The sequence below is a fragment of the Calonectris borealis genome, chromosome 8, assembly GCF_964195595.1.
Source record: "Calonectris borealis chromosome 8, bCalBor7.hap1.2, whole genome shotgun sequence".
NCBI lineage: Eukaryota > Metazoa > Chordata > Aves > Procellariiformes > Procellariidae > Calonectris > Calonectris borealis.
Window position 1 is genome coordinate 19,393,803 of NC_134319.1, and position 14,379 is coordinate 19,408,181.

The 14,379-nt window shown below is 51.6% G+C and overlaps 1 protein-coding gene across 1 annotated transcript; it reads right to left on the reverse strand.

Annotated features, from left to right (window-relative positions):
* Positions 1-711: 711 nt before the first annotated feature.
* GFI1 (growth factor independent 1 transcriptional repressor) lies at positions 712-14,137 on the reverse strand. The gene is made up of 7 exons (XM_075156277.1): positions 13,665-14,137; positions 11,638-11,865; positions 11,171-11,377; positions 6,100-6,515; positions 5,873-6,010; positions 4,175-4,340; positions 712-2,080 (listed from the first exon to the last, which is right to left on the reverse strand). The coding sequence occupies exons 2-7, from the start codon at positions 11,750-11,752 to the stop codon at positions 1,902-1,904; spliced, it is 1,221 nt and encodes a 406-aa protein (XP_075012378.1). The 5' UTR covers positions 11,753-11,865; positions 13,665-14,137; the 3' UTR covers positions 712-1,901.
* Between the last annotated feature and the right edge of the window lie 242 nt (positions 14,138-14,379).

Below are 14,379 nucleotides of genomic sequence, written 5' to 3' on the forward strand. Positions count from 1 at the left end.
CCTCACCCTGATCACTGTGTGCCATGTTTGTTTAATAAACGCCCTGTCTGTGAAGCCTTGGTGTGGGCAACTCTGTGTGGAAGAGCTGACCCCTGCCCAAGTGGCACGTGCTGGGTTAGCCCTGCTGAGATACGCTTCAGCCACAGCTTGCGAGGGCAGTCCTGTGAGGAAGGGGCTGCGGCTGAAGTTCTCAGGGACAAGGGAGCCCTCCGTCATCCTCTGCTTCTTTTGTATGGGCTGTGACTGCCAGATGGAGCAAGCCCTGCTGACAAGGCAGGCAGGCAAAAGGCAATTCTGTGAGTCCCAACAGGCTTAAGTATAAATGACACACCTGCTGCTCGGGTGTCCCTGCAAACTGCCAGCGCACAGACATTTAATCTTCCAGAAGGACATTCAGGTTCCTCCTGGGCTGAGTAGGGACTTCGGGCTGTCTACATCTCCAAAGCAGATGCTTAAAACTGCTGTTTCCTCTCCAAACCCTTTTATGGTGATAGTCCTAAGCACAGTATATGCCAGTCTTCAAAAGTGTGAAGTGTTTAACTAAAATCAGTGGAGCTGGACAAATAAATATGACAGTGGTGTTCTTTAATCACCGGAGCCCGTGTGCAAATTCTGCTGTGCCTGCATTCCCTCCTTGAATGCCGTATCCCGACCATCAGTGTGGTGTATCATTGTAACGGCCGACATTCACAAATGAGCTGAAGTCACATATGAAATAAAAATCACTCTGGACCATCCTCAATACTTTATTAACTTAAAACATTGTTCCAATAAATACGTGCCAATACACATAAGACACTCCGTAAAATCTAAATAAGGACATTTACAAACCTGTCAACAAAGTAAAACCAGCATTTTTTTAACTGAGGTACATGCAGGGTCATTTAAGGCAAATTCAGTCAATTATACTTTTATAATGATTCCTGCCCACCTCAGCTGAGTTTCCCTTTAAAAATTAAAAAACAAAACCAAATATACAAATGATGCTATTGAGTAGCTATTTTCCAGTTATTAGAACAAGCCCAGAGTGCAGAAGCCAGTAATGGTTCTGGACAGAAAGTCTGTGCCTCCCCGGTGCTCCTGCCCTCTTCATTCAGGATCACTTGTTGGATGGGTTTCTAGTTATAAGGCATAACTCTCTGCTTTGGCTTTTCCACTTGTCTTTCACAAGCTTCCTCCTCCCCGGTGGATGTAGCAAGAAGTAACCCCCCATGCCTTAAACACACACGCACACAGCTAGGCCTTGCACAGAGAGAGAGGTGGCTCTGGGAGGGTAAAAGAGCCTCTCTATAACTGTTAATGCAGCTCCTGATTTGCACCAGAACAAGTGAGAGAAGGATCAGGCCCAAGCTGGTACCTTTGCTTGAAAACCAGCAAGATATCAAACTGCACAGTTCACAGTCCTGATCCTCCAGGTTTTCCTGACAGGAAATCAAGAATGAAGCCATTCAGCACTGAAACTCAACCAAGGCAAGCGCTCCCCATACCACATGCTGATGGTTCTCTGTCATTACCATGTAAACACTGTTATACCCATGTGTCCCTGCAAGGTGATTCAAGCTACTGAAAACTTCAGGGGGTGGCCATGGGAGAAATATTTTCCAGCTTACAGATATTTGGTAGCTTATCCATCTTTGGAGTATCAGACTTCATATCTAAAAGGCTTATTTTCCAGTGTTATTTCAGAAACAGAGAGGGGGAGAGAAAGAGAGAAACCCCAGCCTTTAATTTCCACCTTCAGAGTCATTCAAGTTGAGCTGTCAATGCATGGCCCCATTTCCTCTCCAAGCTCCTGGTCAGAAAGGTAATGCCAGGGTCTGGACAGGGCTCTGGTCCAGCGGGGAAGCCAAGGGACTCTGTTCTCATAGTGTTGTAGGTGCTTTCTGTATTGCAGCTGGGACTCATTTCAGGCCGTGCTGTGTCTCCCGGTGTCTCCGTAAATCCACCTTTCGCTGGAAGCCTTTGCCACACAGATCACAGCCAAAGGGCTTGAAGCCTGTGTGCTTTCGACTGTGGGTGATGAGGTTGGAGCTCTGACTAAAGGCTTTTCCACACACCTGGCACTTGTGAGGCTTCTCACCTGCAAGCAGAAGGCGGGAGAGAGAGAGACAGGGTATGAAAGAGGCGACAGGCTGCTTACACAGGACCAGAGCAAACAGGAAATGCACACTGGGCCTTAGAGCTCATCAAAGTGATTCCTGTGTGATTACCAAAGAAGTCATTCTTATAAAAAACATGCAATTGAAGCCCCAAAGCATTAGCTGGGCCTGCACTGCAGCTGAGCAGGCCTGGACTTGGCTGCATCTCCATTGGCCCAGTATAGTCCTGGGAGCAGCCTGAAGCACAGAGCGCTCCCAGGACACCGTAACCTTTGAATACATTTGGCTGCATGGGCTCTGTGCGATTTCTAGGACACAAGCTGGCTTTGTGTCCTAGAAACATCAGGAACTCCTGGAAAGACCCCCAAGTCGTGCTGAATGCCTGACATCGATTATTATAGCATCAACATGGGGGCAGGTGGAATAGATAGATGGAGGTTGTCAAGCCAAACCCAGTGAGCTGGGGTCTGTCCCCAAGGGAGGTATGAGGGCCCTTAAGTGAACCCTGAAGAGCAGGGTTCATCCACAGATCTGCTCTTCTCTCTGTTCCTCACACTGAAATGCTACCAGTCACCCCGAGCCAGCCCTGAAGTTCTCCTGCAGGCAAATAACGTAAATGGGAATAAATCCAGCCTCCGGAACTTCTCCTACAGAGGGGTCAGTGGCAAAACTCCACTGGCCTCCATGGGAGCAGGATCTCAGTGCATTTTCACAGTGTTTATTACCAAATAACGGATAAAAGGGAACCCAGCCACAAAACCAAGCCTGATTTTCAGAGTGGCTTTGCACCTGCAGAGCCCACTAACTTCAGCTGGAGCAACAAACTCTTTGCACGTTTGAAGATCAGATTCTTAAAAACATAAAATAATACAAAATGTGCCGGAGGCTCTGTTCACAAGTGTATGCTGCATATGAAAGGGATCCCTGATTCAATTAAGGACCTGGTTTTATATTAGCAATTTAAAAGCCCAGACACAGTTTCTGATCTCACAACAAAATAATGGTTTTGACTGATTCAGAATTTGGCTGAAATTCGACTCAATCAAGCCTCATTTGAAGAAGTTCCTATGGAAATACTTTCTGTGTTACTTCCTAAATAGTTCATTTCATCCAGCAAACATCTGGTAGAAAATCTTTATAAGTAACATTCATTGTTCACTGCTTGTAATCTAGAAAAGTCACAACAAAGCAGCACTACCTATAATGCCATCTTTCTACACATTTGCCATTTTTAGGCTTCACCCTTGATACCTGCTAGTGGTCACTATCAGGAAACAGGATTTTGGTCATCTGAACCTTGAGTTTGGCCAGTACAGCTGTTATTTTGTGTCTACAAATGCATCTGTATCTCACACATCATTCATTTCCCTCTAATTTAAGTGAATGGTGCAGATCTGAAAGGCAGGATTTTCTTTTAAAGATTTCTGATAAACCTGCATTCTCACTGAATGATATTTTTAAAACAATTTCCTTCAGTGATTCACCTGCACTTTATTAGTTTCCATGTTTATTACTAACAGTGAAACCTGAGAACTCTGCACCTCTCCTTCCATTCTGTATCAAACTGCAGCCATTTCTCAGAAAGTCTGGGTGGAAGTGCAGACAATCTCTGAACAAATATTTAGACTAAGAGTTGGACCCTAGGCCCTCCAGTTTAGTGTTTGATCTAGAGGAGGAGACTCCTGTTGTTCCTATTGTAAATTGGTAAATCCTGCAAAAAGAAATGTGGCAACCAAATTCACCTGTCATTTTCCAGGGACCTCAGCTGTAAATCAAGGCTACACGAATATAATACTCTACACAGATCATCTCACACAAAAGCCCTTTGAATAAACATTGGTGAATCCTATTAAGGGAACACTGATTGGATTGCGAGGGTTTGGGTTATTTTGCAGCTGCTGTTCATGACACCACATTCAAATCACCCTCCTTTGCACGAGTAGAGCTCACATAGCATGAACAGCAGCAGGGCAGTGAGAAGCACAGGGAGGCAAATGTACTGTCCCAGCTGAGGAGGAATGGACTGCTGCAGAGGGACCTCTTCTGGGCTGAACACCAGCAGCTGCGGGGCTGACCTGTGTGAATGAAGGTGTGTTTCTTCATATCAGATTTCTGGTGGAACCTCTTCCCACAGTACTGGCACGGATAGGGCCGGGTGTCCGAATGGATGAGCAGGTGGGTGGACAAAGTAGAAGATCTCTTAAAACTCTTGCCACAAATCTTACAATCAAAGCTGCGTTCCTGCAGGGAGAGGAGCCCAAACACACACGTTACACCACACCAGCGATCCCACCAGCAACAAACTGCCTGGCAGCACATCAGTGCTAACACCAGCATGATAGCATCACATGATAAAAAAAGATAATGCACCCTCTCCCAGTGCTGTGGACCGCTCCTCACAAAAATTTAATCGAACAGCTCTTCCTGCTGGCAGGAATGGCCAGGTGGGAGCAGCTCCGACCGATCGGGCAGAGTCCACCTGCACATTTCAACAGGGGCCCAAGACATGATCGCTCTACTGGGAAGCCCAACAGCTGCAGCACTGTTCAGAGGCCACCTCTGAACTGTACACAGGAAAGTGGGTGCTGAGGTCTGCTTGGCTCTCCTGGGAAATCTCTGTAGCAGGCTGACTTCTGCTGGCAGGGTAGCAACTAACTGCTTATTTGTAGTTCCATTATAATTCAAGGGAAAGGTACCTAGAGCACGTGCGAAAAACAGCTTTTTGGCTTACTACTTTAACGTATCAAACAAAACGCATTAAGACCTTGCCGTCTCTCTCCTCTCCCTCACACACTCTCTCCACCACTTTCTTCCACCATAAATCATCTCTTCTTTCCATCCCTTAACTACCATCACACCTTCCGCTTCCTGCTATACTTTCATACAATCACCTTAGTTTATTCAGCTTTTAATGCACTCTCTCTGAAATGTTGTCCCCTCCGCGGACACAATGTGCAGTGCTGCTCTTTTCACCATAATTTAATGGGTGATGAGATATTTCCCCTCATTGTGTGCTCTGCTGTTGCACACTCATGAAATTGTAAATAAAACAGTTAGCAAAAAACCACTGCTGTCCTCCAAAAGCCAATCTGAAGAAGGAAGATTTGCCAGGTCAAGTGGGTGGGTGAAGGGGAAATATGGCACAATATCAGCAGGTGGAAAATGTTACAAGTCCTCCTACCAAAATTAACTACCATATTCTTTTGGTGTGTGACTCAGAGTGTGTCGAGACGGATGAAGTCTGTGCTCTATACCTGACTGGTTGTTCAGATGTTCCCTACACAGACACAATGACTACAAACAAGGGAAGACTCACTTCTTTGGGGGCGGGGAGGAGAAAGAATGGGGAGAGCTGCGTTGAAAGAAAGCACAGTGAGTTGCTTTAGCTGTTAAAAAAAGGTCCACATCCGCATTACAATTTCCAGCTCTAAGAGTAAAAATTTATTATTTATTATCTGTTACTTCTGGAGTGCCAAAAGTGCCCATTGCTTAATACAGACGCACGCAAGGTCTGGGGAATGGAAACAAAGCCTGTGTTATTTAATTTGTTGATTTGCTCCTTTGCTTACTAGCTGCCCACCCTTTCCTCTGCCTGCCACCATATTCTTCACCCACAAGTGCCCACTGCAGCCCTACCATGTTCTCTTCCTCTCCTCACTTTAGATGCCCACCTACTGCCTGTGATTGCCTTCATGGCCTCCCCAGTGCCGGCTGAAGCAAGCAGCTGGCCCTGGCCCTCGGACCTTCATCCTGGCAGTCCGCCCCGCTCTCACCTGCGAGTGCACGGCCTTGTGCTGCTCCAGGCTGACTGCATGGCCGAAGGTCTTGCCACACATGTCACAGGCAAAGGGCCTCGTGCCACTGTGTGAGCGGCGCACATGTACCTCAAGGCCATGCGGCGTGGAGAAGACCTGAGGGGAGAGAGCACACAGGGTCAGGCTTGCCAGGGAGAAGGGGCTGGGGAAGAGTCATAACCAGTGTGGGAGAAAGGGATCCCTACCTTGCTGCACTTGACACACTTGTAAGAGCCAGCGCTGATGAGCAATGGGCGGCACAACAGGTCCGACTCCACTTTGATGCCACCTGGCCCCTTCTCTTGCTGCAGCCCAGGCTGCGTCTCGGCATAGAGTCCGGGTGCTGCTGCCGGCGGCCGCTCAAACAGCCCTGGGCCTGGGGAGCCGAAGTCACCATAAAGTCCAAGGGAAGAGCTACACTCTGCACCGTAGAGGGCAGGCTCAGAGCCTCGCTCGCAGAAGAGCCCCAGGGCTGAGGTTCGCTCCAGTGTCGGGCAGGGCCTGTAGCTTTGCACAAGGTGCCTCAGCTCAGAGCCACCCAGGCTGTTCCACATGTACGGTTTGAAGGGCACCGAGAAAGGGGGTGCTTCATCTAGGGACGGACACACAGATTGCTCCGAGGCTGCGGAAACACAAGGGCATGGGAATTAGTGCGCTTCACAATCCAGCCACTACCACAGGGCAGAATGATCTCAGCACTCAGACTTGTGCTCAGAGCCAGACCCCTGTACTGCACATTAAGGCTGCCCTTTCATGGGAGGACATTTTACATTGCACAGTAGGGTCAGTGCATCCAGTACTACCTATTCACCTGCTGTCCCAGCCAAATTAAAGCAGCCACCATCTCTACCTCCATCTCTGGGTGCCCAGGTGTATACACACTGATCTGACTGCTGAGACACTAAACAACTCAATCTGCAACTTCCTTTGGTTTTATCTGCAGCTCCTCAGAAAAGTGTATCTACTATGTCCCAAGACGGGCATCAAAGCTGACAGTCCAAATGTTTAAGCTCTGATGTAGATCCCACACATCCATATAGCAAATATGACATTACGGAGGTGCCAGAATGAGCAAGAGTGCTGAGATTTAGCTGTTCAACAAAACTACAACCTGGTTGTTGCACAATTTAATGACCAAATCTAGTCTCTCAACTTCATGCCACAATTATCTGTAACTATACTACAGCATAATTGAAATAAAGAACAACTTCTGAGGTGCTTGAATGTCATGTCTAACTTTTTCAGAAAAAAAAAAAACTAAAATCAGCCCTCATCTGAAATAAAATCACAGTTGTTTCAGATTGCTCTGAGTTTCTCTAAGCAAAGAAACTGAGTCCACGCAAAATATTGAGCTTCGCAAAATGATTGGTATAAAAATTGAAGACACAAAAAGATTTTCCTAGCAGTCAGAATCAAAGCAATCTTTCATCAGGACAAGCTCAGATGGCTTCAGCTGGCTCTAACAGGCTCACCTTTGGCAATAGCATCTGACCAAGGCAGTGGGCACCACAAGACGAATCACACTGGGGAGGCCCATAGCAGGGTCTGATGCAATGGCAGGAACACAGCCTTTGAGATCAGCGTCTAAAGGCACAAATGCTCAGGGAGCCTCGTGTAGAGGAAAGCACAGCTGGGCAGGTAACATGAGGTACCAGACCCCAACTGTGTCTGCCAGAGATGCTGATTAATGCCCGAGGTATTCTGCTTTATTCTATACACTCCTCATCACAGTGGGCAGCAGCACTGGGGGAGTCAAATGTCTCCACTGGACAAATGTTTTAGTGAACCAAGGAAAAGAAGCAATTACCTGCTGAAGTGCTGATGCCTTCACAGAGATATTGACCTCCCTTACAACTCGGGCTTCCAGAATAACCTCCCTTACCCAAAAACTTGCCCACCCACAATTGCTCTCTTGCTTTTTCTCATTCCTGTCAGCTCACAGCTCCTATGGCTTTCTTCAGCAAACCAAGATAATGAGGGGGGGGCTAGGGAAGGAAGGCATGATGTGTTAGGATATCCACTTGGATAGGCAGATGGTCACTGAGGGTTACAGAAGGGAGTGGGAAATGAGGTGAAAATTGAGCTTTGAATGACTTGACTATTTCCTATCTTTTACATAATTTCAGATGTTAACAGTCTCAAATTCTTCCATTGAAATTAGCAGTCTTTTGGTTGGAAATATATGCGCACGTACCAACTGGGACATTTGAACAGAGCGATGAAATCAAATTAGCTGACATGGTGCTGAGCATGATTTTTCCTGTTTTGCACTGACTGCAAAGTTGTGGTCAGCGTCACATCGTCTATCTTGTGTCTTTGTAACCAGTTTCAGTGTTGCCATCTATCACAATTTTATCGCAAGATTCAAAACTATCTTAAAGCCCCAGCTCTTGAAACTGCATGATTTCATCAGGTCCTCAGCTTTCCTTTTGTTTGCCTGTTCTTGTTGTAACTTTTTTCCCCTCTTAAAGTCAACTTCTAGCCCAGACTGTAAAGAAAAGCATAAAAACATAAACCCTCAATATTTCAACACTAGAACTGAATATCCATAAGGTATTACTTACAATCTTGATTTCTAAGTCAGTCCATTGAGTGAGAGGAGAGGGAAGGCTGACCTGATTTTTGAGCCCTTGGAATTGGCAGCACGGGACACGGTAAACATTGCACCACAGATCAGTTTGCGTGCAGTGTTCCTTCCATCACCTCACATGCTTTGGAGACCTCACAAGCACAAGTGCAGGGGGGCCACTCAGGCTATACTTCTCAGGGGCAAGCTCAAGCCATCCAAGCCCTGTACCCAAGTGTCAAGGTGACCTGCAAACCCTGCTCTGCCACTGCAGGCACTTCTATGTCTGCCTCTCCTCCGCTTCACAACACCTAGGCCTCCCAGGGATGAGCAGGGAGACAGATTCTCCCTCCTTTTCCTAGCAATTCTGTGCAGCCTTTATATAGACCACTTCTGGGAGAAGAAACATCAATGCTCTTTTTTGAAGGCAAGGCAAACTCAACCTGAAATGGTTGGGAACGGATTGATATGCACAGCAAAGAAAGATTCAAGTGTCCTCCTCCACAGACCACAAAACACCACGCGCTCTGCACAATTCCACTGCACTCAGTAAAAGGCTCCCTCCAAGACTGTAGCATAACAGGCTCATCAGGAGATACTAATATACTGCTGCACTGAGCTGTCAGGCACCTTCTGTACATGCAAGCGCCTGTGATTACAGACACATGTAGAAAGTGAGGTTAAATAACAAAGTGAATTGCACTGATGGAGTCAACAATGTATTAGAGTGTTAACAACCCTATAAAGGTATTGTGTCTATGCATGCCTGCCTGATCGGCAGCACAGCACTCAAAGACAAACCTGAAATCTGCCTTTCACTGCATATTGAAGTGCAGCCTGCACCTATGTTCACTTCTAGGGATAAGGGGGTGATAGTACTACTCACCGCATCTGCCCTGAGCATAATTTAGAAACATCGTTTCTCATCTGCCCTGCCTGTCAAAGCACAGAAACTGTGCCCCGCCCAGACAAACACAATCATAGAAATCCAGTCTCTCACTAGTGCGTCTTGCAGAAGTGACCTAGGCATAAACACCAGCTTCGCACCAAATCTGACAAAGCAGCTGGAAGGCTTTGGTTGGGGGAGAGCTGTGGGAGGAAGCCTGACTATCTAATCCTGCTGCCACTGCCTTCATCATTAATGTAACAGCACCTCTCTCAATGCACTAAGGCTCATTTAATAAAGCTCTTTACTTACAGTACTTGGAGTCTCTTACCTTCCCGTTCCTCCCGTGAATGGGATCAGACAGTCCCAGGACCGCCCTCCCGCACACACACCCCCTGCTGAAAAATCTTGACCTGGGAATGTCACCCTCATTTTGCAAAGATACCTCCCTGGGTAGCTGGTGGGGAGCTAATGAATCCCACAGTGGGGGAAGAAATGAGTGGGGAGGAAGAAAAGGCAGGGCAGCCCTGGTAAATACCTGCTCCATTTTACATCTGTCTTTTAGACACCTCGTGAAAACAGTCTGTTTCCCGTGCAGAAAATGTAGTTATTTGAGGAAGGAGTAGCAGGACAAATTCGTTAGAACAAAAATTACACACATCGCTACACTTTGTGCAGAAATATTAGCAAAAGAGAGACTGCTGCATTCTTGCATTTGGTCCGGTCTGTCATTTGCACAGACTGAAACTGTCCCATGGCTGGCTGTGATGATACTGGGCAGCATTTTGCATGTCCACTCAAAGGGCTTTAGGACTCTTAAAAGAGAGAGAGACCAGATGCAAACCTACATCATTACAATCAACCGTTGATATGCAAGGACACTATAAAGACAAAGTGGGAAAACCGATAGGGAAACGGGATTAAGTATTCATTTGCTGGTGTCTGCTGTCAGTCGGTAAAGTTGAGACAATTTTTCCTTCGCTAAGACAGAAATTGTTCTTTTTTCCAACTGTCACTTTTTAACCGAGGCAATAAAAAGTGGGTTTTATATATACGTATTTTTGTTATAAAATGATACCATTGTATTTTTAAACGAGATAAGTATTCACGCCAGGCTGGGGACAGCATCTCCCACTGCTCCAACCACATCAAAGGCAGGACGAGGGAGCTAGAGACAGGCGCTGCAGCCATAAGTGTGAGTTTCCTGGATTTGGGGTGTTTAAATCTGACTGTCATTATTTTCATCTGGTTTTTACGAATACGTTTTTAGAAAAGAAAAAAAAAGAGAGAGAAAGAAAGAGGGGAGGGAGGGAGAAGGAGAGATCCTTTTTATAGGCAAGACGCAAGAAATAACCTGAAAGGGAGTTAGGGAAAACATCTAGCAGGTAGTACAAAACACAAAGTCAACGCTGTTTACTACAGGTACATAGATAGCCTAGTAGAAATTTTTACTGTCTTAAAAAACATCTGAACTCCGGGTAGCAGGACCCTGTAGGAAAATGCCGGGACCTTTAAAATATAACCGGCTTGCCTCTAGCAATTAATCAGAAACTAAAAAATCAACGCCCGATGGCATCACAACTTTCCTACAGCCTGACTGTCACCTGCTGCTCCCTTAGCAGTGGGAGATGGGCTGGAAAAGCAACCCAAGAGAGAGAACCTGAAAACGAGTGGAAGGGGAAGGGACAGATTTGCCTTTTCCCACGCAGTGCAAAAAGGCAAATCTGTCCCTTCCACTCGTTTTCGATGGCAGCGTCTAGCCATAAGATATTGCCCCACGGCACCGACACAGACACGCAGCCGGACCCTCTCGCCCCGGTCCTACCTGGCGAGACAGAGGGCGAGGGAGGTCTCCAAAAATCCTCAAACTCGGACACCCTGTCACAGACGCTGCCCTCGCAGCTGGGCGCTGACTCGGAGGTGCCATCGGCAGCCTCAGTAAGGTGGGATTCCGGGGAGAAGCGCCCCTGCGAAGGCTCCGGATCGGGCAGGACGGTGCGGCACAGCCCCGTGTCTTCGGCGATCTTGCTGTCTACAGGGAAAAGGGGGCGAGGGGCTTCTCAGTACGGGTCCGCGGTGGCAGCCAGCCACCTCCGCGGCAGCCCCGCTGCCCCCAAGGTTTGCTGCCGGACCCTCTCCAACCCCGCATCAGCCCCTCCGGCGTCCCGCAGGAGCTGCGGTGCCGGGGGGCTGCACAGCTACCGGCTGGTGCTTGTGCCGCTGGCAGCGGGGTGATGCGGGGCGGGCGGGCGCTGTGCGCCGCAAGCGAGGCTGCGACCGAGGGACTCCTACCTGCACAGATCTGGGCTAGCACCGTCTCCAGCCGCACGCTGTAGTCCTCGTCAGCGGAGCGGGGCTGGTGGTAGCTGTGCGCTTTCTTGCTCTTCACTAAGAAGGACCTCGGCATGGTGGGGCGCTGTCACGGCCGGCGCGGCCGCACTCCTTCTCCAAGCGCCGGGCACCGCGGCGGCGGCGAGCGTCACCCCCGAGTCTCCCGCGGGGCGGCGGCGGGGAGGCGACCTGCGGGGAGGCGCCGAGCCCGCCGGTGAGGGCCGGGGGCGCCGGCCGGGAGGGGCCGCTCGCCGGGGGCGGCGCGCCAGGTGGCGGCGCGCAGGTGGCTCCGGCTGCCACCCCCGGCCCCGCTCGCCTCGCCCCCCCTTGCCGAAGCGCAGCTACTCAGTCTCCTGCCGCCCCCGGCCCACGCTGCCCCCCGCGGTGCCGCTGGGGCCGCCCGGGCCACGCTCCGACGGCCCGACGGCGAGCGGTGCCCGGCCCGTCGCAGGCCGGACGGCGGCTGCCGGATCGCGGGAACAGGCAACAGCAGCGGCCGGGCACCGTTCGTCGGACGAGCGGGGGCTGCGGGAGCTGGGGGGGGCGGTCATGTGCACACCCGTGCCCCCGCGGGAGCGCGGCCGCACTCGCCGAAGCGGGCGCACCGCGCCTCCATGTTTGCGCCCGCGCCGGCAGCCGCGGCAGAAGCGGCGCCAACAAAACGCACCCCCGAAACGGCTTATCAGTCCCCGCCACCCAGAACGGGGTGGGCGGCGCAGGGCTGCCGTCGGGACGGGCGGGAGAGTCGTTACAAACCCAATAGCCTAAACCCGCCGCCTGGGAGGCTGTTGCTGTCGGAGGGACTGATTCACCCATCCAGCGCGAACCACGATAACGCGAAAACGAACAAAACGGAATCTCCTGCAGCCCGCAGCTGTTGGCGCCGCGGCACCTTGCAGCTGCGGGCACCGAAAGCCGGGGCGGGGAGCGAGACGAGGTGGGAAACCTCCTGGGGGGGGCCTGTGGGGAGCCGGGGGGCCGAGAGGAACAGGGGCCGGGTTAACCAGAGCTGCCCCGAACGTGCACCTCGGGGGAAGGCGGGAGAGGTTCACTCGAACCCGTCCAGCGCCGGGCCGCCTCTGTCGTTACACTTGACACTTCGCAAAAAGCGAGTTTAAACCACGTTTGTTTGGTTCTTTTGGGGGACTTCGGGGGGTTGCTTTTTTTTTTTTTCCCCTCCCGTCAGTGGTCTCAGGTTTGCGAACGGGGAAAGGAGGGAAAGGGCCCGGCCCCGCCTGTCCCGGCCGGAGCGGAGCCCAGCGGCGGGGGCGCGGGAGCTGTCCCGCAGGTGGCGACCCTGGCTGCACCGCGAAGCACCGGCGGGGGCAGGGCCGGTCTGCGCCACCGGGGAGGCACCGCCCCCGGGCACGGCGCCGGGCACGGCGCCGGGCGGGCGGGTGGGAGCGTTGCTGCCCGGGCCCACCTGCGCCTCGGTTCATCCTTGAGCGGGGGCTGGCAGCGAGCGGGGGGCGAGAAATCAAAGCGGCCCGATAACGCGTCGCCCTCCCCGACGGCAACTGCAGCCGCAGCCGTTTGGGGGCTCCGGGCGCCGGCGCCGCTTCTGCCGCGTGTTTTCGTCTCGGCGCGGCGCTTTTCCCTCCAAAAGCCACGCCGCGGAGGCGCCGCCGGCCTCCCCCGCCTCGCCGCCCAAGGCCGGAGCCTGCCAGGCCGAGGCCGGGGCCGGGCCCGTGGGAAGGCGAGTCCCGCAGCCCACCTGGCCGCCGCTCCCTCCCCCTCCCGCCGGCCGTTGGCTCGAGGACCGCGCGCGCGGCTGCTGCTGGCGCCTGGCGGCACGCGGGGCCCGCGCCCGCCAACGGCCGCCGCTGCGGGGGCGCGAGGCCGGCGCCTCCCCGAGCCGCCACGGCTGAGGCAGGGCCGGAGCGGCGCGGGGGAACGGCGGAGAGGTGAGGAGAGGAGAGGGGGCGCTGCCTCCCCGGCCCGCCCGCCGGCGGCTGCCCACGCGAGGCGAGAAAAGCAAGAGCGCTTACCCATTTGGAGGGGTGAAGGAAGCTGGGCTGCAGACGGGGTTTGCGCCGCAGCCTGCTAGTTTGGGTGACTTTAAATTTAGCCTCCCTTTAAGGAGCAATGGTGCTTGAGTTGGCTTTTTTTTTTTCTGTCTCTCTCAACTCCTTCAGAGCTCGGCCCCCTAAACCACAAATTCCACTTCCTGAGCGTTAGGAGCTTCTGCAACAACAAAAAAAAAGCTTTAAAAAAAAAGGCCAAAACCTCACAAATCGGCACTGTTCCCCCTCCTCTGTCTCTCATTTTTCCTTAAATGAAAATGTCTTACCGTATTCCACCTCACAGGGCCGGCTGAAGTGACATCAAAGTGTCATTCTGGAATCGGGCGTTTCATTTCTGTCGGGGTTCTGCTCTAGAAATTACACGCATCTATCTGAACTATTCTTGGATCCCCTTCAACTTCCGCAACGAGAACAAGTCACAGATTCAAAACACAGATTGACTCAAGGCGGGCAGAGGCAGAGGCCAGGGGACGGAGGAGCTGCCGCCCGCCCTGCCGTGCCGGCTCCGCGCAGCATCCCTGCCCCCGGCCCCGGGAAAGGGGGGACGCGCCTCCCGCCGCCATCGAGGCGCGCGTCGCGTTATAATCGGGGCTAAGGCAGGGCCCTGGGCGACGGAGACCTCCCCTAGACTAGAAATAACTTGTTGTGGAAAACTCTTTTGGGATAAATACGCCCAACG

Coding starts and splice junctions, on each gene's coding strand:
- GFI1 (XM_075156277.1), bottom strand. CDS start 11,752: ATGCCGAGGTCCTTCTTAGTGAAGAGCAAGAAAGCGCACAGCTACCAC. Junction 6,011..6,099: donor AGTGTGTCAAGTGCAGCAAG/GTAGGGATCCCT, acceptor CTCTCCCCTCAG/GTCTTCTCCACGCCGCATGG. Junction 4,341..5,872: donor ACAAGGCCGTGCACTCGCAG/GTGAGAGCGGGG, acceptor CTCTCCCTGCAG/GAACGCAGCTTTGATTGTAA.